Source organism: Periophthalmus magnuspinnatus, chromosome 1 (assembly GCF_009829125.3).
Source record: "Periophthalmus magnuspinnatus isolate fPerMag1 chromosome 1, fPerMag1.2.pri, whole genome shotgun sequence".
Classification (NCBI taxonomy): Eukaryota; Metazoa; Chordata; class Actinopteri; order Gobiiformes; family Gobiidae; genus Periophthalmus; species Periophthalmus magnuspinnatus.
In genome coordinates, this window is record NC_047126.1 from 10,650,869 (window position 1) to 10,674,654 (window position 23,786).

The 23,786-nt window shown below is 38.9% G+C and overlaps 4 protein-coding genes across 6 annotated transcripts; 2 read left to right on the top strand and 2 right to left on the bottom strand.

The window, feature by feature from the left end:
* Positions 1–357: 357 nt before the first annotated feature.
* LOC117372390 (transcription factor AP-4-like) lies at positions 358–7,442 on the bottom strand. Its single transcript, XM_033968227.2, has 7 exons — positions 7,114–7,442; positions 5,565–5,730; positions 5,380–5,478; positions 4,979–5,149; positions 4,527–4,667; positions 2,855–3,019; positions 358–2,767 (listed from the first exon to the last, which is right to left on the bottom strand). Exons 1-7 carry the CDS (start codon positions 7,200–7,202, stop codon positions 2,612–2,614), a joined length of 987 nt encoding a protein of 328 aa, XP_033824118.1. The 5' UTR covers positions 7,203–7,442; the 3' UTR covers positions 358–2,611.
* Positions 7,443–7,563: 121 nt separating this feature from the next.
* On the bottom strand, positions 7,564–11,232 carry mvb12a (multivesicular body subunit 12A). The gene is made up of 10 exons (XM_033968596.2): positions 11,118–11,232; positions 10,477–10,569; positions 10,073–10,156; positions 9,888–9,987; positions 9,638–9,767; positions 9,367–9,507; positions 9,182–9,288; positions 9,006–9,064; positions 8,531–8,596; positions 7,564–8,451 (listed from the first exon to the last, which is right to left on the bottom strand). The coding sequence occupies exons 2-10, from the start codon at positions 10,567–10,569 to the stop codon at positions 8,395–8,397; spliced, it is 837 nt and encodes a 278-aa protein (XP_033824487.1). The 5' UTR covers positions 11,118–11,232; the 3' UTR covers positions 7,564–8,394.
* A 728-nt stretch (positions 11,233–11,960) lies between these two features.
* LOC117372489 (pre-B-cell leukemia transcription factor 1-like) lies at positions 11,961–17,215 on the top strand. 3 transcript variants are annotated; one of them, XM_033968414.2, is made up of 9 exons: positions 12,244–12,300; positions 12,663–12,736; positions 12,951–13,151; positions 13,995–14,236; positions 14,872–15,062; positions 15,202–15,337; positions 15,529–15,676; positions 15,778–15,829; positions 17,059–17,215. In XM_033968414.2, exons 3-8 carry the CDS (start codon positions 13,031–13,033, stop codon positions 15,819–15,821), a joined length of 882 nt encoding a protein of 293 aa, XP_033824305.1. In that variant the 5' UTR covers positions 12,244–12,300; positions 12,663–12,736; positions 12,951–13,030; the 3' UTR covers positions 15,822–15,829; positions 17,059–17,215. The 3 variants fall into 3 exon arrangements, with proteins under 3 accessions (XP_033824231.1, XP_055080861.1, XP_033824305.1); XM_033968340.2 differs by lacking the exon at positions 12,951–13,151 and having other exon boundaries at positions 11,961–12,300; XM_055224886.1 differs by lacking the exon at positions 12,951–13,151 and having other exon boundaries at positions 11,961–12,300; positions 17,089–17,215.
* Positions 17,216–17,656: 441 nt separating this feature from the next.
* LOC117372293 (basement membrane-specific heparan sulfate proteoglycan core protein-like) lies at positions 17,657–20,165 on the top strand. Its single transcript, XM_033968115.2, has 7 exons — positions 17,657–17,758; positions 18,415–18,555; positions 18,636–18,770; positions 18,962–19,134; positions 19,203–19,389; positions 19,497–19,676; positions 19,843–20,165. Exons 1-7 carry the CDS (start codon positions 17,710–17,712, stop codon positions 20,163–20,165), a joined length of 1,188 nt encoding a protein of 395 aa, XP_033824006.2. The 5' UTR covers positions 17,657–17,709.
* Positions 20,166–23,786: the final 3,621 nt, after the last annotated feature.

Sequence of the window (23,786 nt, forward strand, 5' to 3'; positions counted from 1 at the left end):
ACAGGAGTGTGAACACAGGGGTCATATGAGCGGGGGCGGGACACCAGACTGGACCCCATTTGTGCCACTGTGTCAGCTGTTCAAACCAAGAGTACTGGGAGCACCACAGTGCAGAGGGGGAGGTGGTTAGCAATGTTTTTATTTCATGTCATAAGGAGATTGGTCATTGGTACCACCATTGCCACTTCTGATCATTCCAACTTCTGGAGATAGGTATTTCTTGTCTGACCTACACACAACACTAAACGTATTTGAATGTACTTATCAAAGATAGCATAATCACTTTCCTCGAGATTTCAAATGGACATAGCAGTTGCATGGCATCTAAAGTAAACAGGTGAATAAACAGACACAGGGTCTAATAAAAAAGTACAAATTTTATTTTATTTTTTTCAATTTTACAAAAGTGAGTTTACCCAATTTTAATAAACAAAAATATAACAGTTTCTTGTCATCCTGGACAAAATAAAGAAACAAAACGCTTGTCACCAAAACACAAATTAGACAGACAATGATAACCACGATAAAGGTGTTAAAACGTGTCACAGCAAAAAGCGTACAAAAATACATGGGACAAATTCACTTTTGACCGTTGATTCAGGCAGTACAGAACAGCAAGTGCTTCATATCTAAGTTCATTTATGACAGCAGTTCTGCAAACATGTCAATAATGAAGAAGAAATACTCAAGTGACCAATCAGAAAACACAACATAATAGACTGGCATTGGTCAGTAAACTAGACCACTTTAAGCAAAGCTTCACAAACATCAGAAAAGAAAAAAAACCTACAAAACCCAATACAAGCGTCAAGAATTCTCACATCAAAGTCTTGATCACAAAGAAAATTGGCAGTAAGACAAAATAACAAAAGGCCGCTTTTAGCAACATGCGATCAATTAGAAAACATACAAAATTAGAGGTCTAACTCCAAATCAATGGAATGTTTACAGCATTAAGAAACTGAGGAGCGGGGCATGGTTTTCCAGTCAAATTTTTGTGACAAGCAAAACAACATGAGATGGACAAACTGGGCACATTCAGAAATAAACCCACAGAAGAGATCTAGAGTGCAGTGCTTGATGTCAACTTCTTAAAAACAAATTGAAGCTTGGTCAGAAGTTACATTACAATGACAAAAACAGCTGGGTCCATGAGTATTTGGCTAGTTATCCAACTTCTGGTTTTGTTTACCAATCTCATTCAAGCTGCAGTTGTGTAATTTGTTGTATGCTCCAATTTGAGTGCAAACATGATCAAAGTGGAGGAATTTGAGTTACGATTCTTGTAATTAAGCAGCCTGTTTCAGGGGGTCAAAGATATTGGATAAACAAAAAAAAAAAACTGTCAGAGAAGAACACCCAGCACCAAGTGATGTCCGGGGGTTTCTACTCTTCAGGCAGACGTCATCGACTTAAGATTTAAACTGACGATTTAAGACGATGACTTTAGAAACCTGTTTGGATTTTATGAACCCCTGAAAAGTGATTATATACTGTACAATATTCATTTTAAACACTTTGAGGGGCAGCTTCAAAAACCCTTCCTCCAATTTGGACAAGAAAATCCTCAAATTAAAGCTGTGAGGAAGCACACATCAGTAACACAACTGCATGTTGAATAAGTTCAATACAGATAAAATTTGGGCCACTGTCCAAATATTTATAGACCCAGCTGAGGGGTACAGTAGTCATGATGGAGCCTTAAAGTGCCAAACACTAGGTTGGTAAAAAGCACTGTTTAAACGGTACTGTATCCCTATTTCAGCCTACATTCTTCAGCATTATGATGTCAAGTTTCATGAGAACATTGTAGGTATGCACGCCTACCTATGGTGCATAGTTTTCTTCAAACATAAATTACTCCAACAAACATAATGCAGATCCAAATGCATAAATACAAGACGGTTTAGTGCATAGTCACTAAAGAAAATTAAGACAAATTTTTGTTGGAAACAGAAGTCTACATGCAAACAGTATAACCTGACGAGTCTGCAACATCGTCTCTCCTTGTAAAACATCACAAAGCTGGCTGACCACTAATTGTCAAATTTTATAGCTTTCAGAATTCACTAAATCAAATAAATCTGTTGTTTAATAGCTTATTTTAAGAGCTTACTTGATTTCACCATTTAAACTAAGAACTTATTTATCAAAAGAAATTAATCTGTTCTCAATGGGCCCATTAATATCTGAAGTTATGTCCGTTTTTTAGCACCAGACAGTAAAAAAAATATTTTAAAAATATGATTTTAAATGAGATAATCTTGCCTTCTTCATGTGTAAGTACATTCAAACTATATTTTAGTGACATTGTAAAATAATACTGTCGGCTTTCCATAGCCTTATGTAACATGTTCATGAAATGATGCCTTTTTTAAATTTATCTGGTTGACAACTGATGCTGACAATCCCATGATATAAGGAAATTGTACTTATTACTTATATGGTAATTGTAATTTCGCACACATTGCAGAACCACTTGACAAAGGTCAACTTACTGGAGTTTGGTTAATGCCAAAGAAATTTGTTTTTCAAATGTAGTTGAGCTTGAGGCCCTCTTGCAGTGAATCAGTATTAAGTGTTTGGTATTTGAGTTCAATGGACAAACTGCTCAGTTCATTGAGCAGTCCTCTCCCTCGGTGTCTGTGTCCGTCTCTGAGCATGTGGCATCCAAAGCAACATGACTGGGGCTAACAATAACTGCTCGCCGCTGCTCCTCCTCTGCACTGGCTCTCCTCTCCTGAGTGCGTTCAATATGTTGGATAGCCTAAAAACAACAAACCAACATGACTGAGTGTGCTGCAGATACAAGGAGATATCTTTTCATCAGTACTCGTTGAGAATGGGATCATACCTGGACTATGGTGTCGAGGTTCTGTCTGGACGTGGACACAGTGCTGGTGTGGGCGGCTGGACTCATGGTCACCACGGTGACATGATGCGGCTGAGTTAGTGTTGGAGCCGGAACAATCACTGTGGGATGATGCGTCGGGGCAGGAGGAGCCGAAGGAGCACGCACCTGGAGTAACATATGTGCAAATTAGCACACAGCCAAATTTAAACATTTATATGCTTAATCTTGGTAGATTCTAGGACATTGTTGTATATGCTGTTATTGTCGACAGCAATAAATGGCCACGGCAGACGTAACCGTAATGTTCTTTATAGCTGGGGTAGAACTCTACACAGAAAGGCCACACATACTCTGGGACATTAGTCCTATTTCACAAAACTTGCTGAACTATCAATTGAGTTTAATTCCTGACCCAGAGGTATCATATTCAGAAAGGGCCAACTCAAAGTTTCAGGTTTCAAAAAACAGGTTTGGAGTAGATTTAGACCAATCAGAGTTTGTTCACTTTGAGTTTAGCTGAGGAGAAAAGCCATGATCAATAGATTTCAAAAAAGGATTAACCATGGTAATGGTAAACCAGAGGTGTCTTCTTGGGAGGGACAGGAAGTCATGTGACTGTGGGCAGGTTCAGGTTTAATATTAAAATGGGATGTCAAGTAATAATTTATTGAATGATTAGTATGATGCATTAAAACACATTATTATACACTATTTTAAAACTTAGAGTAATTTTACACTCCATCACTTTGCACATGTAGCACTTAAAGGTTTGATTCATACTGGAGCATTTGAATTGTAGTAACACAAACTGTACTATTATATATACATACTGTACTATTTAAATTAAGTCAACAATTAGGCTAACTAAATTAATAGATCCATTTGCTTGACACCGACCTGATAAACTTGACCAAGCTAATTTAAAAAGTCATAAAGGAGTGAGTTGTGTTATATCATAAATAACAAATCAAGGCAAAATGTATAAAAATGGAAAATAAAATCACATCAAGTTAAAACCTCACATTAAACCATGTTAAACTGTTACTTCTGTGAATGGGGAAGCGACTCTGACACTGGTTAAACTCTTGCCCGCCTCAACAATAATCATTCTTGGGTCATTTCATATAATTGTGATAATCGCCAACAAAGATAATTGTCATTATATCACCAGAATGTGCAGAAAAAAAAAGCTTCCCATCCATGATGATCTCAGTTCTTCAGAATATTAAATGTATATTATTCATATCCATAACATTTTTAACTGTTAGCAACTTCAATAATTATCATGTTAATTGCAGTTATTTTGGCCATGGTAATCATGACACTAAATTTCAATATCATCCCATGCCTAGTCAGCAGTTTCCTGTCTACAGCACAAAAACTCTCTTTGAGAATCTAAAGTGTTTAAAAGATCACAGCATTACACTCCTAGTTTAGATGCAAGTTCATACTCTGGGATTACTCTATGAAATGTGGTGCAAAAGCTCAGATAAATGTTTTTTAAATGCACAGAAGGCACAATAAACTACACAGTTATGCTTACTGTCTCCTCATATGGTCGCTAATCTGCAGCAGCCCGATCATAAATTTTGAGATGCAAAGATCCAGACCACGGTCTATGCTGGGCCTAAATTGTCAAGTTGTATATGATGTTTGGATCTGCTGCTCTAACCTGTGCCGTCTGTCTGTCCAGTGCGTGGATTTGCTGCAGTCGTAGCAGAGTGTGGCTCTGCAGCAGCGCCTGCTCCTCCTCCACCTGCTGTGTGATCACCTTCAGACGCTCCGGGTGCAGCTGCCCGTCCAGGGTACGCACCTGTGCCACATGTACATAACTCATATAACTGACTGCAAATTACAAATCCTGTCATGAAATTACATATTGTATTTGGCAGACTGCACTTCTAATGACACAATGGCACAAAAAAGAAGCCCCAACTGATAATTCATTCCTCAGTCTAAACAAGCTCTCCTGGTGTCTCCTGGCCGCTGCTAAAACTGTCTCGAGGACCGGAGGTTCCTCTTTGTCTGAACCGGTTTGTCAGGTAAATTCAGCAGCCCTGTCACTGTCTGTCTTCTCCAGTCAACAGACCCCTCTTACAAGCACAAGTTACGTCTTTGTCTAACCTGCTCCTCCAGTTGCATCCGGGCTGAGCGCTCCTTATCGAGCTGCTGTCGTAGATCCAGCATCTCTCTCCTCAGCTCATCCACTTTGTCCTCATCCAGTGTGTCCGGGGACCCAATGCCCTCATCCTTCTCCTCTGCCCTCTTTCTTTTTGGAGATGAACCGCTGAACTCCTATATGGGCACAACGCAAGCAGCATTACATTTCAAGAATATGTATACAGAAATGCAGTCACTAGTTGTTATATAAAACATGACTTGTACTATTGATTTCTTTTATTTGCTTGAGATACTATGACATAACTGTTTACCAGTGAAGACATGCTTGAGCTTTGAAAGAAGAGTATGATTAGCATAGCACATGACTTTGCGATACAAAGAGAATGGAATAGAGGGATTACTACCTGAATAAATCGCTTGAGTTGGTTGTTTTGAGCCAGAAGTTGTGTCTTTTCCTGCTCCAAAGTAAAAATATAATCTGCTGTCTGCTGTAGGATAGCGGCCTAATAAAGGGTAGGAAAAATATTCATTATAACACCGTTCTTTGTTCATTATGGCTGGTTAGTTTCTTTGAGACTTTACAGCACACCTTGCTCAGCTTCTCCCCATCTGCATGTGGTAAGAGTGTTTTGAGGGAGTGAAATCCAGCATTGATGCTTTGCATTCGTCGTCGCTCATTGCTGTTCGCAATTTCCCGACGAATCCGTCTTTCTTGGTCCTGTGCGGTCTCTGGACTGAGGGGGATGTTGGCAAGGCTAAAAAAAAAAATAGAATATTGGAATTATTTATTAGAGAAAAGACAATGCAATGTTCAAGGTAAAGTCCTTTAACCTTTACTGTGGACCTATTTAGATTGGTTGCCCTGCAAGTCTCAGTCATAGTCATTAAGGTCTTTGAGTTCATGTGAACTCTGCGAGCTCTGTCATCACATGAAATCACTCAACTTAAACTCATTCAACTTCTGTGTGCTACATGTTAGTGTTCCTATTCACCGGGTCTAAGGGTTAAACATAGTACCATGTCTATATTGTTTCATTTTAACAAATGGCAAAATAGCTAAACTTACACTTTACTGACCTCACTTCATCATCACATGAACACATCAGCCATTCACTCAAAGCTTTAGAACGGAATAAATAAGTTATAAAATGTCCGCTGCATTTTAAAGTAATGTGTTGCACATACACACAAAAACACATCAGCGCTTATTTAACAAGCCAACTGGAATAAATAAAGCGCAAAGACGTATAATTAGTCCTATTATTCATTTTAAATAGCGTATCAGCAGTATTTTTAAAAGACATTACCACGTGCTATAACTAGTGAGTGGAAACGACGTTTTTAGTGAAACAAATGCAATAGAAAAAGTGGAGTGGATCAGCTGCGTGTGTGCCAAATGGCCGATAGGGGGCGCTTTGAGGCTGGAGCAGTGAAATGTGACACCAGCAACAACAGGGCCCTGGCCACGGGTAGAACAATGCTTTCCCTCACTACCACGACTGAACGATATCAGAACATATAAAGCCAATCCATCTTGGCCACTTTAAACGGATGGGTTGAAAAACGCGTACTGATTAAAACGGTGCGCGAAAAGGACGTAAAAACAACCCGAGTGTCATGACATGATGTGCGACGGTGGCTAACAGATGGCTAGCAAAGCTAAGCTAATTTCTGAGCACATGACACGGCAAATCGACAACTCCGAGCATTGTTTTGACACTACATCTTACAGACAAACTGTGATTTATGTTAACGATAGAATAAATCATAAATCAAAAAACAAAACCAGAGAAAGGCGTTGTAGTTGTGGTTAGTTGCCGTGGTGCGACGGGAGCACGTTAACTACCACGTGGTTGTGGACCTTAATGTATCAGTTTCAACACGATGCAGACATTTCAGCTGTAATTGACTACAGAGCATTTGCTGACATCATTGCGTGGCTCTGGAGTGTACGATCGGTCGAAAGGCCACGATAAATGCAAATACAGTGATTGATAAATCTAACCAATGCCATTTTGACCACCCCATTTCCGACGCCAGAGTAGCTTCTGTGCTAACATCACAAAACATGCACGCCTCGCGCACATGGACCACTACATTGCGGGCTTTTGTTATGCCAATAGTTACGATGCACGCACCTGCAAAGGCCTCCAATAACATCCTTCTCCGTTTTCTTGAAGTGTTGCAAGGACGGCATCTTTTCAGTCTGCATCATAAAATATTCCATGCTCCCGGAGCCACCTGATCAGCGCAGTGTGTTTTCCTTTTTATCGCTCTGTTTGAGACAGAATACTGCAACCTGGGTGTTAAAGATCCCAGTTCAGCATTACTTCTCCCCAGCAAAAATAACGTATCGTTAAATTAAAGTAATTAAAGCAGTGTGTTGCCCACTACAGCTGATGGGGTTCCCTCCAATGCCCGTGTGTGGTTCGCTGCCTCCGCCTACTACTATGTGTGTGCGCAGCTGATCGCAGTGAGGCGGGAAACAGCTGGTTGAAATCAGACCTCCGTTCACGAGAAAACAACAAACAAAGAGGCACTGCACAGGGAGAGTACTGTTAGATAGAAACCATTTCAATCAGAAGACATAATAAGAACAGATACCTTTATTTTCTCATCATGCATCAAAATCTTACATAAAAATATATAACAAACACATGGATAACATTAAGATGAGATTAAAGTCTTCCCCATATCATTTACAGAAACGTGAATAAATTAAGACAGATTTTTTTTTTTTTTTTTTTTTTTTTAAATAGGCCCTATTTAAGCAGACCTAGTTTACTACTGATATATTTTATTAAACTCGTTTTATTTGGTTAATTATGGTGATGATTAATAATTGAAACTGCATTAATAGACATCACTATGCCAGCTAAATTAAGTAAATAAATAATTACATTATTTTCAAATTTTTGTATTATATGTAGAGAAAGTAAAAAATCCTTGACCTTTAAAAAGCAGCAGGTATACATTTCAAATAAATCACCACTTAATAACAATAAAAGAGTATTGCAAATGTAGATATTTAGCGGTAATTTAAAAAAAGCATCATCAGTTAGTAAACCGTTTTGATGGGAGTAGTGTAACATTTAAGTTATTGTAATTTATAGGAAATAAACTTACAAAAGCACACATGGCTTAAATCAATACAGATACAGATATCAACCAAAAGGCGTTTCTCTATTCAGTATAAATATACCAATTGTACATTTCACGTACGTCGCATTTGGTCCATATTCATCTGGGCACACACAGTATAATAAATTTAAAAATACATAATGCAACCTCAAAAGGCCCATTTTTACTTGGCTTTAGAAGTATACCGATTATCAAAATTCCTGATATCCATATAAAAAGCTTTTAAATCTGGAACCAGGAAGGATTTCACAAGTGCCTGGATGAACAAGTAAATATTTCTATGAGGCCTTGGTTTTCTTTGTGGCATTTTCTTCAATTGTAAATGTGTAGTTATACTAAATCAAAGCAAAAATACAACAGTTAGTGAAGCGGAAATTCAACAACACAGAGTTGAATTGAGATTTTTTTTTTTACCTCATTCTCAATGTCTTGAATGGACTTGATACGAATGCTGTTTAACTGAGAGGTCAGATGGGGACCCTGTGAAGAAAAAAAGGTATTTAAACCTAAACAATAACACCAGCTGCACATGTGCTGAGCAGAAGTTTTAGATGAATAATGATAATGAACAAATACAGAAATACATAAATTCTAAAAGAAAAAAAAAAGTAAAAAATAATATTTACCAATTACTATATGATTAACTATTGTTGCTGTATTCTCAGGCTATGAATCAATCAATCAATCATTAATCAGTATCTTTGATAATTGATATGAATGATAAAACTGGGCCTCTATTTTAAATAATATTCACCAAGAGCTTATCGTGAAAATTTTTCACATTTTCCTACACAGTCATTTTTTAAAAAGAACAATAGACAAATAAACCACAATAAATTGCACCATGTTGCATTTTAGCATAATACATAACAGAGTCATTAACACATACGTTGCCATTGGCTGGAACATCAAACTTTGGATGTAGACTGAAGGGGACTCCATCCAGTGCTACAGAGAGATAGAACAGTGGGTAATAGATTATGTGCTTTTTTTAATACAGGGACACAGTGTGAGGGAGAGTGAGTGATAGACAAACAAGGAGTGAGGGAGAGAGGAAGAAGGTACCTGTGATTCCATGAAGGCTGCCATCCGCTGGCTTATCGATCTCATCTTTCACATTGAGGTGGTGTCGCCTGTGACTCAGTCTTCCAGGTGGCAGTGGAGGGAGGTTACTACGTGTCAGAAGGCAAACCGGTTTTTAATAAATGATCGTATAAAGTCATTTTTCTTCTATGAATTTAATATTGAACCTGGGTTTGAGAGGCAAAAGAGGAGTCGGTTGGTCCAGGGAGAGTTTTTGAATGTCTAAGCTGACTCTTCTGGGTTTGGCTTGGGGCACTGGGCACGAAAAAGGCCCTTTTTTACACCACAAAACATAACCATGGATATCCCTGTAAAATTATATATAATTAATTCATAGTTATAATATATATATATATAAAAACAAATTGGACAAACGTTATAAAAAAATAAACAGGGAATATAATACATAGGAGGCTGAGAAAACATATTGCTACCAACCCTACATATGTGTAGTGCTGTAACATCATTTTGCTTTTTGCTGTTAGTTTAATATCCAAGACAGCTGTGTCTACACTGCCTACGGGGACAAGACGCACACAAACCCGCTTCTTCTTAGACACAGTGGCCTCTGACCATAAAGAAAAAGAAACATACAAGACAATATTATTGGAAATCCTTAGGAAAAAGTCTACAGTTAAAGTAGTATGCACACTTTGCATTTAGTTGAATATTTTTCTCATGTACTCACTTGCTTCAAGGTGCTCTGTGATGTAACAGTACCCATGGGGAATTGAGTCTTTATCTGAAATAATTTGAACATCTGACACTACCATACCACCAGTTAAATCCTGTAAAAGGAAACTTAAAGTTGACACACAGCATACAGTAGTCATTTAATCAAACTGTTTCTAATCTGGACATTTGCTGACTGACCTTGGTGTAACAAAGATAGTAGCCAGACTTCATTGCAAAGCTACGAGTAAAATTGGCGGCGGCTCCATCTTCTGTTAAGCTTATCTGCAAAATGGAAAAATACACAAAAAACGCATACTGACCAATTTCTGAAGGCAAACAATCATAAAAAAGGAGGAGCGTTTGAGAATATATACATTTCTTCATCCACAATGGGAAAAATAATGAAATAACATTAAAGCCTACACACAAAGTCCACACTACTTGTATCTTATGTAAATGTGATTAGACTCATTTATCTGACATCTGCTGCCTGGCATATCCAGAATATATATCTCTCTGTGTTTTTATACAGATGGATATGACATCTTTGTAAAGTTGATATCTGTATTATTTATCCCACCTACTGTTAAACGTGTTCTTACCAATGTGAAATCTTTGGGACAAGTGCTGGTATTGGAAGTCCAGGCAACAGCTGTGATTGGTCGTACCTCTCTTTGTGGAATATGTAGGGACATCTGCGTAAACAACAATAAGAAAGCAGCATTTAGTTCAGAATTGAAAAATAAAAACCCATCATATCACAGCCACCCTTTGGAGTAATACTGGGTCAGGATGTGAGAGAAAATAGGAAATATACACATTCAGAATTAGAATAAGTTTAAATGTGAACAAAAAACACAAGCAAATTCTTCCTAAGGTGGATACGTGTTGAGCATTGTCTTCAAAACAAGGTACTATTCATACTGGAGTTTATTTGCTTAACCTAGCCAACATTCCTATGTGGGTTTTCAAATATTCTTCATTAACAAAAGCACCACACACTTTAGACATTTTAAATACCCGTGGAAACACAAAGGTAGTGTGATAAAAGCATAATTAAGTGTGTGTGGATGGTAATTTCAGCACAGAAAAATACAACTAAGAAGGGACTGGTTGTAATGACAGGGCGAGTTCACCGTGATGGCTACATTACATTTTCCACTTAAAAACTTGACTTGGTTTTCTATCCTTCAAACGAGCTTTAATCTGTCATTTTTCGTTATAAGATTTAACTCAAACTTACCTCGCTGGGTTGTCAGGTCTTTGTCTTCGAAGGGGCAGATATATGCGAGGGGTACAACTTTAAACTTATCAGCCCAAATAGGTAGCTTTTCCTCTTTTCAGCAGGAAGTATTGGAACGTTGAGAACTTCAATTCCCATCAACCCTTGCAAGGTGACGTCATCGCGTTTGCATTTTCGACCACGCGGCGGCGATATTACACAGTGTTTTCGGATCTTTTCAAAAAATAAATAAGTGGACTTAAAATGAATGCATTCAAGACTGTTTTAATGAAAAGTAACCAGTCTTATCACTCTTTCTTGGAAACGAACAAACATAAACGTAATCAACATAATTGTAATGTTGATTTTTTTTTGTTTTGTTGTTGAAGACTTGGCGGAAGTTGTTCTTCTGTAGCTTGTTTAACTTCACTTTTTTTCTCAGCAGCACCCTACGAAAAACAGAGCAGACAATAAAAACATTTATGGCCAGGTCCTTGGGGGAAACAATGAATTTGGACTTTGGAAGAAATACATAACTTTACAATAATCGCGTTTTTGCATGGTTGAAGTTGTGTAATGCGCGCGTGCGGAGGATACACAGCCTGAAGAAGACGGGGAAGGTGGCGACATCAGCCATTGTCAAACATACCGAATTCATACTCTATTAAAGAAGTTACAGCGCTGTTTTATTAGCCTGTTATTATCACAGTGGAGGCGCAATTTCTGTTTTCTATATCCTTTTTGTAAAACTGTCTGTATGATGTTTTTATAGCTCGGTAATCGCATACACTCCCAAGGTGCTTTTTATATCACGAATATTATTGTAAATTTACACTTTTTTGTTTTGTTGTTTATCAGCACATGGGATTTTTATATTAAATAGATAGATTAGACTCATTTTAAGTGTAAACTACCTCTGACTTGGGACTGAAGCCACTCAGACATCTTGAACTGGCATTAAATGGTTTTACTTCACATTGACAGAATGCGGGCTGTTCAAAAGCTCTAATTTTCTTCATGAAATTGCCCCTTGTGTCCACTCTGTCGTAAATGCCACACTAAACACGATGTCTGGTCATAATGGACATTATCATGAGGGTGTAAGCGACCAGCACACCCCGGAGCAGCCACAGCGGGACATAGGAGAGCTCCTCCAGCAGATAATGGTCATCACAGAGGACAGCCTGGACGAGGCCCAAGCCAGGTACATCCCTAAAAGACCAACAACCTTGAGATGCTCACTTAAATGTCATTATTTTAAGAACTTAAACTGTATTATTGTCATAATAATGCATACGTGACTGCACTATAGTCATTATATAGTCCCCCCCCCCCCCCCCCCCCCCCCCACACACACACACACTACATTCATAGGTTGGAAAGATGTTGGATGAAGTGTCTTGCTCATGTGCACAACAAAAGCATGCACTTGTCTAAGCTGAGAGTGAAGCATTGACTCTAACCATTTTCTCACTGCTGCCACATCTTGTTTGTGTGTTTCATCTGATTTTTTAGGGGAAAGTTAAAGATTGTGTGAGTCTGACTTTCTTCATATGTCTCCCACAGGAAACATGCATTAAACTGCCACAAACTGAAACCTGCTCTCTTCAGCATCCTCTGTGAAATCAAAGACAAGACAGGTATGATTTTTTCAAATTATAAATTGGTTTGAAAATGGAGTTTTGGCATGTGTTTTAGTAGTTAGGTCAATGAAATAATGACACCGCTGCAGCAGAGACTGAGAGAGTGATGGGAGACAGATGAATAGTTTGGACATGACCCAGGATCAACCGCCATGTTGCCTTTTGTTATTAACACCTTGTCTCTTTCTCCCTCTCTTGCTCTTGTGCTCAGTGTGTCGCACTCTCTGGGATTTTTTTCTTGGTGATATTTTTCTGTAAGTCTTCCACTGGCATCCATGATGATTTTTGTTGATGAAGGCCTCCAAATATTCAGATCCTGAAAAGGCTAGAGGAAGCTACTACTGGAGAAGCGTCAAACATCAGACGCTTTTGACTGACAAAATCATGGGAGCAACAGGATCCACTAATCTGGGTGATTAATTTTAGGAACTTGACAAAAACATGGTGTTGACAAAGCTGTTGATGTGCATTACATGAGTAAACTGAGCAGATGCAACAGCTGAGAACCTGCCCTATTTTCAAGATTATTTCTTGTGATAAATACAAAGAATAATATATTTTTTTACTTGTAAACATTATATTTGTTATTCTTTTGAATATTAAGCAGCCAAGTACAATAATGAACTGTACAAAGTGTTTTGTTTTACTTCATTACTCCCAGCACACAAATAAAACTTCACTACACTGTATTACAGTTACACAAATATTGTTTAGCACATTCTTACATTGCAGTCACATGGGGTTAACAAAGCTCAAACTACTAAGATTTGAAGCCCTCCTGGAATAATTATGATACACTAGAATCTATGAAAATGGTAGGTAAGCTAAATTTGACTTCAAAATAACCCGAAGCTTTCTTTGTGAATGTTTATGCAGATGTGCCTGTGCTGTCCTCTGCTGCTTGTGTGATTATGGACAGGAGATGTTCTTTTGTAATTGTCTCCTAATTTGCATAAGTGCACAAATTAATGTCCTCTCAAATGACTGTTCATTCATCACAGGCTCTTTAGTGGCTCCTTAACAACTGCCTTTAATTAGCAGCTGTGTGGGCGCTTTGGCAGTGTTGGTGTCTGATTATTTTAGCTATGGGATGCTAATGAATGCCGGGATGACTGGTGTAATTTATGGTGTACCTCTTTGTAAGCTTTAAGCTTGTTAATGTTTATTGGGGAATACTTTGCAACTAAATTCAGTCCAAACTTGTTAAAATGCAGTTTTCTTGTTCTGTACATTTACAACACGTGTGACCTCTTAGCCCTGAGTATCCGAGGTGTAGCGGAGGAAGAGCCCCCTGACCCCCAGGAGCTGAGACTGGACAACATGCTGTTAGCCGAGGGAGTGGCCGGTCCTCAGAAGAGCAGAGCGGCTACAGCTGCAGCTCTGGCCGCAGCCACAGGGGGGTCGTCCAGCGATGAGAGCTCTGAGCACGCAGACTACAGGGAGAAGCTGGCACAGATACGGATGATCTACCACACAGAGCTGGACAAATATGAACAGGTGTGGCATATATCTCCATACTGTACAAAGTCTTAAAGGGTTCATATTTAAAGGTGCGCTATGGGGGCGCAACCTCCATGTCTGTTATTGCTTTATCTGGAATGTTCCATAGTGTGGCATTAAAAGTCTCTATCTAGCACATATTCTAGGTGTTTTTATTGCTCAAAAATACCTTGAAAAACAAGCATTTTTACTGTGAGTGTCTCCCTGGAGAAAGATCACTTGAATGCCTTGCTGTGTAACATTTCTGTTGAAAGAATAACAACTACATAGCGACATGCAGGTACCAAAAAAGTTACCTAGTGCACCGTTAATGCTCTTTCTAAGTGTTAAATTTACAACTTGAGCAAGACTTTTAATGTTGTTGTTTTTATTAGTTTAGTTTTTTACCTAAAAAAGATAAAGTTCTTTTATTATCTATCAGGTCAACATGTCATGTGCTCTTATAATATATGTTATACTTTAGTAAACATATTGACATCCTTTTATGTGGTTACACCATTTATCAAGTTATATTATTATTTAGTTTATAGCTACAAAATATATATTTGAAATAATTAGATGTAAAAGCACTAGAGTATTGTGATTTAAACTGTGATATAACTAATGTGCGTTATGTATTTATTTCTGCACAGGCTTGTAATGAGTTTACTGGTCATGTGATGAACCTGCTGAGGGAGCAGTCTCGCACTCGCCCTATCTCTCCCAAAGAAATAGAGTGCATGGTGTCTATTATCCACCGAAAGTTTAGTGCCATCCAGGGGCAGCTCAAGCAGAGCACCTGTGAAGCTGTCATGATCCTGCGCTCCAGATTTCTAGATGCACGGTCAGTTTTTTAATATGCCAATCTATCCATTTTCTTCTGCTTATCGGGGGCCAGGTCACGGGGGCAGCAGTTTAAGCAGTGACTCCCGGACTCCCAAACTCTCTCAACCCAGACACTTCATCCCCTTCTTTTGTTTTAGGAGGAAACGTCGCAACTTCAGCAAGCAAGCTACAGAAATTTTGAATGAATATTTTTATTCACACCTCGCAAACCCTTACCCCAGCGAAGAAACCAAAGAGGAGCTGGCCAAGAAGTGCTCCATCACAGCTGCTCAGGTCAGGCCTTATACCTGCTGTATTTTAGACACATTCACACACACCACATCAAAACTATGACTACACCTGGAACTAAACTGAGATTAGACCAGGAAAAACATGCACAAAAAGACGACCAAAGCAGTTCTAAATCCCAACTGAACTAAGGCCGAACCAGAACTTTGGATTTACTGTAGCTTGATATGTTTAAGGTCTCCAACTGGTTTGGAAACAAGAGGATTCGCTACAAGAAAAACATTGCCAAGTTCCAAGAGGAAGCAAACATGTATGCCATGAAAACAGCTATGGATGCTACCAGTCTCACATCACAGGCCAGCTCTCCAGCCACACCAAACTCAGGTAAGGATCATCCACATACAGTATTACAATAATCACTTCATTTAAAGATGGCACACAGATGTTCAATGTTATTATTTTCCCTTTCCTTTGTGAATGAACAGGAGGATACTCAGCCTCATGTTACACTCCTGGTGGGATGATGTAATGTCTTCAGTAAGTATCTTTACATTATCAAACAGTGAACTCTTTTCTAAGTGCATATGACAGTTATATTACTTATTCTCTAAAATGTAGTTAACACACATTACCAGTCAGTAGTTTGGACACACCTTCACATTTAGTGTTTCTTTTCTTTATATTGACTAATTTCTGCATTTTAGATACATGCGGACAGTGGTGGCAGAAGTACTTTTGTTACTTAAGTAAAAGTGCAGATGCCCAAGTAAAAAATACTCAAGTAAAAGTCAACATGTAACATGAAAAAATCTGTTTAAGAAAAAGTATTAAAGCACCTTTTTAAAAATGTACTTAAAGAGTAAAAAGTAAAAGTATTTTGCACAGATTTTGTGAACTAATGCAGCTTCAAATGTAATGATTTTGATAAAGATTTGAGCTGAATTTTGTTTAACAGAAACAACTGCATTTTTCTCTTTATATTTAAGAACTAGTGTACTAAAGATAAATCCCTCAACCTTTTCAGCAGGTCTCAGACAATAAAAAAAAACCTTTTCATTCCTGTTGAAAATGTCGTGGACTTTGTTACATTGAACCACTGCATGTGAAAGACATCAAATATATGGTGCAAGATATACAGAATTATATAGCAAGTAAAAATATGTGACATAACTTACTCAACTAAATATTATTTTAAAATATTTTAGACTCAGAGTTTTGACTTTCTTTTTGTTTATTATACTCCATGTTCATTTATCTTGATGAAGTTTATCATTTTACTTTCTGGTTTGACACTGACAGCAAATGTGGCAAATATATGAGTTAATTAAGTAACAGTTACCCACAAACCATACTGTGAACAAGTGCCACAGTGTGAATACACATACATAGTGTACAGTAGTGTACATAGTACATTTATTATAGGCTGATTAGAGTAATACACAATTTAAACTGTCAGAATATCGAGTCCATTTGTAGAAATTACCCCTCCATTTTGGATGGAATTATGTTTATTGATAAAATTCATAGAGGGATTCAGAGCTTTTTTTTCTCAACTTTTCTTAAACTTCCATGTGACTGATGTTAAACTATTTACTAGGTACATTATACAGCAAAATGTAGTAAGAATTAGACTTTAAACTGCCATATGCACATTAAATAAGGCAAAAGGGGGAAATAAGCTAACATAAGATGAGGAAATCTCTGAAAAAGTGTAAAAATGTATTTGTTGATAACTGATAATTTGATATTGTTTTTTGTCATTTAAGGTTAAAGATTTTTGGTTTGATCATTTTCAGCTACTCAACAAAGCAGGAGGTCCTCATCTACTCACTAAATTCATCTTCCTGTCTTCACTTTTGAAATAAACAACATTTTAACTATTTTGTATGTCTTTGTAATCATCAGTTACTCAAAAGTATTATGTTTATGTGATGATCATAGTATTAAATGTCTTCCATGCATGAATATTATTTTTTTTTACTCAAGTCTGAATGTACATTTTTTTATGTTTTTGGCAGTTAAAAATAAACAATGATTTGGTAAAGTATTTGTATTTCTGTTACTTTTTATATTTGTTCATGCTCTTTAACCAGTTAATCTTGAGACAGACTGATTCTTGATTCGCTCTGTTCCTGGAGGCAGTATCTGTTGAGGTATCAGCAGGTACTCAGTAATGTAATCACTGTAGAAAGAAACAACTGCTTTGATATACGTGGTACTTATGTGATAAATATTTAGTTGTCTGTTTAGGTGTAATTATCATAGACTAAAATGCTTAAAAGTTGTTCCACAAGCGCATGCTTGGCAGATGTGGGAGGGGGAGGTGAATCAGGGGTAAAAGGTTGAAAATGATGATTGAAAAAAGGACAAACTCAAAGGGAGATTTCACAGTGGAGGGACCTGAGCTGTGATACAAAATGGATTTGCTACCAAGAGCTTTGATTCTCAGTCTTCTGTCATCTGCTGGTAATAATAACATTTCATATTTATTTATGTTTTTACTTAACGATAGTGGATAACCTTGTATGAATTATATTCATTTTGTTTGTATAGATTTGTATGGTTCTTGACATTGCTTCAGTTGGATTTATTACAACTAAGAACTAAGTCAGATTTAATTTCAATACATGAACTGTAGAAAAACCTGATTAATACATTAATACAATGACATACTTTTTTAATCATACTTTGATTTCTTGCTTTTGGTTGTGGTTGGTGCAGTGTCCCTTTGGTCCACCAGCATTGTTTGTTCAGGATATTTACTTTGGGGAGGTGACTGTGTTTTTGAGCTGGTTCATAGAGTTGAATACGTGTGTGCGTGTGTTCACGTCTGTGTGTGTGTTCACGTGTGTGTGTGAGTGTGTGTACGTGTGTTTTTGCATGTGTTGGGGTGTGTCGGTGTGTGTGTGTGTGTGTGTCGGTGTTCACGTGTGTGTGTGTGTGTGTGTTCACGTGTGTTCACGTGTGTGTGTGTTCACGTGTGTGTGGGGGTGTGTTCACGTGTGTGTGTGTGTTTAGGTGGGTGTGTTCACGTGTGTGTGTGTGTGTGTTCACGTGTGTTCACGTGTGTGTGTGTGTTCACGTGTGTGTGTTCACGTGTGTTCACGTGTGTGTGTGCGCAGTGTGGAGTCAGGCCCCTGTTGTCACTGTGGAGCCGAAGGTCGTCACTGTCCGCCAGGGGGAGTCCGTGAGCTTCAGGTGCAAAGCGGGCGCTTCTCCGTCAAACGTGGTGTGGAGAAAAACCAACAGCCAGCGGCTTCCAGGTCAGACAGAGTTGACTGTGTAATCACAGCGCCATAACTGTTTATTTAAACATGGGCCTCACTGTGGGCCTCACCTTCAGATAACGTCAAGATCGGCCCTGATAACCTCCTGCTGACCATTGTCAACGTGCGCCCCGACAACCAGGGCCAGTACCGCTGTGTGGCGGGGGTCCCCGCGGGAAGAGCGTTTGACACGGCCATCCTCAATGTCAAATGTGAGCATCTTTGTTTCTCCAAGTAACCTACAGTTTATGTCACTACTAGTTTCATTTTCATAGACTAACAAATCATGGGCCAGCCTGCATGCATTTTATTTTTATCTGACTCCACATATTAATTCAATAATAGGCCACATTTCAAAACATGTTTTATTTAAAACATGTTTTGACTAACACTGTTGTTTCAGTCCCACCTAAAGTCCGCCTGAGCCCAGCAGGACCCCTCAGAGTCAGGATGGGAGACCCTGTGGCAGTGGAGTGTAGTGCCACGGGCCGACCACGACCAAAGATGACCTGGAAACGCCAGGGGTCCACACTGCAGCTGGTGACCACCACTACAAGTGACATCAACACCATCCAGGTACCTGCATTATTTTAGAGAAAAGACTCAAATAGTCTTGGTTTATTTCACTGTTTTTTTTTTTTCAGTGGCCTGCTGTGCGCCCTGAGGACTCAGGATTGTATCTCTGCCAGGCTGAAAACACAGAGGGCATGAGCGTGGGCAAAGTGGAGATTATTGTGGAGGGGGGACCAGGGGCCCCTGTGGCCTCAGTCAGCCCCACACAGATAACGGCCATTGAGGGGCACACAGTCACTATACAGTGTCATGCCACGGGTAAGATATGAATATAAGGTTATAACGTCTATTCTGATTTACATTAGGATAGAGGTCGCCACAATGTATGTTTATTCTGCTCACCCATTTCATGTTCCCATCTGAAGGCTCACCGACTCCAGAGATCACCTGGTCCAAGCTCAGAGCTCCATTGCCATGGAAACACACTGTGGAGGGTGGAGTCTTGACTTTGAATAGCGTGGGCCGCCAAGACTCGGGACAGTACATCTGTAATGCCACTAACATACACGGCTACAGCGAGGCCTACACAGACATGGAGGTCGAGAGTGAGTGGATATGGGGGGAAAGCTAAAGTTTTATTTTAAAGTAACATTCACTAATACAGTGTCCTTCTAGTTTAAAGGTAATAGTATATAAATGTGATAACTTATCTCACACAGTGATAAAAACTGTACTTAAACGTAGCATCATTTTCTGGTTTTATCTCCACAGCGCCCCCTTATGCCACCTGTTTGCCTGACCACCTGAGGCTTCACGCTGGCGACGCCCTCCGGCTCCAGTGTCTCGCTCATGGCACTCACCCCATTTCTTTCCAGTGGAGCGTTTCAGGCCGTGCCGCACTGCCTCCTGGAGCAGAGGTGACCAAGGATGGAAAACTGTTTGTTCCTCACATCAGGGCGGCTGACAGTGGAACATACACATGTGTAGCCACTAATCACATTGGCTCCAGCACCTCCACTGCCAGAGTCACTGTGAGAGGTGAGCCATGGGAACGCAGGCTTTTCATTACACTTCATTATTTCTTAAAACTGTAATCCTTTTCTTTACAGGTTGAACCGACATGGCGTCTGTGAACTATTCAAACTTTCAGGACAGTAGAAAAAGTAATTTGCAAGATAACAAATATAAAATACACCAAAATCAATATGAACCCAAGGCAGTCATTGTATGTTAATCAAAGAAAAATGAACGCCCTATTTACCCACCTACTCAGTTCTACATGTACTGCCCTATTAACAGTATGTGATCATAAGCAACGCTATTTATAATGCACTTTACATTTGAGTTGTCAACCTTCTCACAATAAAAACTCTTTCTGTTACTACACAGGGGCTTAATCTTTTGCACATGTTATTTTAAAGGTTACAGTACTAGCCTGTCCAGTCAGTGCTTACAACCTGCATTTATTCACAGCTATGGTAGTTTATTCAAATTTAATTACATAAGCCTTATTTTTTAAATTGGGTTTATGTTGTAAAGGAACTAGTCTCTTTGTCTGACACTTGGAAAAAATGAGCCTCGCTTCATGTGAGGTGCAAGTGTGACATTTAAAGATCCTTGAAAACAGATTTTGGACGCAGCCTGCTTCTACAGCTGCTGCCAGATCAACGCCTTTTTCTGAACTGTGACCAGCCTCCACAGAGAAAACAACACTAGGCATTTGAGCCTTTGCTTGTACAGCCTTCTGTACTAGCATCTTCAAAGCTACAGAGAGGAAGTATCTGCCCTTTGTCACCTGCGTCCACCCCCTCACTTCACAAGCGCTGAGCCAGACATAATACATGGACCCTAGAGAGCAGAACAGAGGAGGGTCTACAAATATGCTCACTTTTATATTAAAGGAAAAGGTTAAACAGGCAAAGGGAAACTTCTCCAAACTATTCATGTTATTGTGTGTTTATAGTTAAAGGTGCACTGTGTAAGCTTTCTGGGGGTAGGTCCAGCACCTGAATGTCTACATAGAATGTTTCACAGTGTGGCATTAAACTTATCTATCTTCATGAAGACAGCAGGCGTTACACACAGAGGCAAGAACTTATGTGCTACTTTACTGACAGGTTACCAGCTTACACTGAACTGAGCTGTTTATGCTAAACTGCTCATCACACAGTTAAGTCAGTCTCCCTTAATGACACCTACACACCATTACTGACACCTACTTGAATAATTTGGTATTTTTGTAACTGAATATTAAATATGATACATATATAAGTGCCACACATAAATGAACCGAGAGTATAAACAGAAGAAGATTACAAAATGAAAAGTTATTGGGGCGTGTCTTTTTATAACACATATGATCAGGGTGCCACACCCTCCCCTGCGTTTCCCACTCTTATCCAAAAGTAGTTCCCTTAAGTACAATGGTTACATATTATACCATTAGCATTAGTAGCAGGATACCCAAAGATACCAACTTTGTATAGAAATAACCACACACACTTCTCAACAATCTTGTAAATATACTCAACTAGTCTCTCATTGCACTTTTTCTTAACCTTTAGCATTTCTACTTATAGTCTTTGTGAGTTTATGACATTAAAACTGTTTTAATAAGCTGCTTGTCAGGAGTCAAACGGCCATGGTCTCCATAGTCTCTGTGAACATGTGGGTGGCACACTCGTCTCAATGGTCCACGCCCACTGTTTTTGTGATTGGCTGTCCGCAGCTCTAACTGTGGGTTTATGTGTGATGAAGATGTCAACCTCAGCTGGACATCTGTCTCTTGCATTTTCATCAGAGTGATGGCTGATGAGCTGCTCCTGACGTACCTCAGCCTCTGCTGTCTCCAGACCATCTTCTTCTGCTGTACTGACCTGGTCATCAGGGAGATGAGGGTCCTCCGCCTCGAGCGGCTACTCCAGCGTCACAGTGGAGTATAAATGGTTGTGTTATGGTTGTGTGTGTGACAGTCTATGAGCTTGTTTAAAGTGTCTTTGTAGCTTTCTGTCCGTGTTATGGGTGTGCCAGGGGGTGGTTGGCACTGCTGTCGTAGAATTTGGCATCCCCTACATAGTTTTAGCAAGGACACCTCCAGTCCATTGTAGACATGTCTCTGTGGTTATGACATGATCCAACTATTACAGAATTTGTCCTTCTTTAACATTATCAGTTTCCTTGGTCAAGCCGTCTCATATAAGCGGTCTGCTATACACTGTTCATTTTATCTCGGCTTGTCTCCAGACTGTCCTGCTTAGCCCCAATTTAAACTCTGTGTGTGGAAGTATAAACAAACTTGTGCTGCCTCAGACAGAGTCTCCTGCCTCTCTTAACAACTCTAGGACTCGTTAGGACAACACTTATTTTCCCAAATAGACGCCACACAGGGGTTACCACCAAGTTACAGGTCAGGCCAGTGAAGTGGCAACTTCGCTCAGAGTAAGAATGAACATTTTTCAAGTTAGTTCATGTTTTGGTTTTTTTTTTTTTTTTTTGTTTTGTTTTTTCAAAAACTCCTCCTGTAATTGAACAAAAGAAGTGTAATGCCAAGTGCCTTTAATGTTTTGAGTTTACATATATATTTCTACAGAAGAGCAAACTAGAGGATGTACAAATGATACATAATAGTGCTATAATGGTCTTATGAATTTATCACAACATATCAAATATTTTAATTAAAAAAAATATACTCTTTATTCTAAGCAGTACATTTAGTGACTCATTAAAACTGAACATAAGGTTTGAGGTTTGGAGCCTATAGTCTGCAAAATAACTATCTTAATATTTAAATCCCAAAGAATTGTAAAATGTGTACAACAAGAAAAGGAAATGTCTGCAACTAAAATGATCATTAGTTACAGCATTACGATATAGGAGGAAGATTAAAAAGGAAGAAGTAATTCATTTTGACATGTGTTTAGGATTAACTCTGTGGTTGACATATTTGCATCCACAGAATGCACTCAAATAGGAGCAACACATAAACATTGGAGTTTATAGGACACCCCAGATCAGGTTCGACACGTCCCCACAAATGGCGCATGGCGAGTTAAGAATCCCTGCATTTGTTTACACTGCACTAGCTCTTGGCCACACACTGCTTGGTCCTTAGAGCGAAGTGGAAAAATATATCAAATGGAAAACGACATTTGTCTTGCTGCTGGCTGCCTAGAAGGAGAGCAAATATTTAGGATAATCGTGAGTAAGGATAAATAGATTTAAAAATATTTATTCAGGAAGGAAACTACAAATGACAGCTGCCTCGTATAGAAAGTGAATAGTGCTAGGGAGTTTCTATGGAGATCACCTGTAGCATACTGATGGCAATATTGGTTTTGTCACTGTTTCTCTATTGACTAGAAAGTATGATATCTTTTGAATGCATTAAAATTGGATTTACAACACAAAGCATACAAACTGTGTAGTCGACAGCCTGGCTTATTATAAATCATTGAGCATAAACAACTTTCGATGCTGCAGTGTAACAAAAAACATTGCACAAACTGTTTTCTGTTGTTTCTATGGTGTTGTAAATGTTGTGATCTTTTCGTATCTCAACCACAAACCATCCATGCATGTACATTACTAGCTCCATGTAAGACACCAGTGTGGCGTCATCTGAAAACCGCTTGAGGTTTTGAAAAAAACTGAAGTTGCACTTCTGGTTAAAAATATACCGTATAAAAACTCAGAGGCTGCACAGCACATGCCTCAGT

Bases quoted from the DNA above. Each gene is read 5' to 3' on its own strand.
- LOC117372390 (XM_033968227.2), bottom strand. From the start codon at position 7,202: ATGGAATATTTTATGATGCAGACTGAAAAGATGCCGTCCTTGCAACAC. The intron at 5,731-7,113 runs GTGCGTGCATCG...TTTTTTTTTTAG, and splicing joins GTTATTGGAGGCCTTTGCAG to CCTTGCCAACATCCCCCTCA. The intron at 5,479-5,564 runs GTGTGCTGTAAA...ACCCTTTATTAG, and splicing joins ATGGGGAGAAGCTGAGCAAG to GCCGCTATCCTACAGCAGAC.
- LOC117372489 (XM_033968340.2), top strand. From the start codon at position 12,164: ATGTCTGGTCATAATGGACATTATCATGAGGGTGTAAGCGACCAGCAC. The intron at 15,063-15,201 runs GTCAGTTTTTTA...CTTTTGTTTTAG, and splicing joins TCCAGATTTCTAGATGCACG to GAGGAAACGTCGCAACTTCA. The intron at 15,677-15,777 runs GTAAGGATCATC...GTGAATGAACAG, and splicing joins TCCAGCCACACCAAACTCAG to GAGGATACTCAGCCTCATGT.
- mvb12a (XM_033968596.2), bottom strand. From the start codon at position 10,569: ATGTCCCTACATATTCCACAAAGAGAGGTACGACCAATCACAGCTGTT. The intron at 10,157-10,476 runs GTAAGAACACGT...TCCATTTTGCAG, and splicing joins GTCCCAAAGATTTCACATTG to ATAAGCTTAACAGAAGATGG. The intron at 9,065-9,181 runs GTACCTTCTTCC...ATCTCTCTGTAG, and splicing joins CAGCCTTCATGGAATCACAG to CACTGGATGGAGTCCCCTTC.
- LOC117372293 (XM_033968115.2), top strand. From the start codon at position 17,710: ATGGATTTGCTACCAAGAGCTTTGATTCTCAGTCTTCTGTCATCTGCT. The intron at 17,759-18,414 runs GTAATAATAACA...GTGTGTGCGCAG, and splicing joins CAGTCTTCTGTCATCTGCTG to TGTGGAGTCAGGCCCCTGTT. The intron at 19,135-19,202 runs GTACCTGCATTA...TTTTTTTTTCAG, and splicing joins GTGACATCAACACCATCCAG to TGGCCTGCTGTGCGCCCTGA.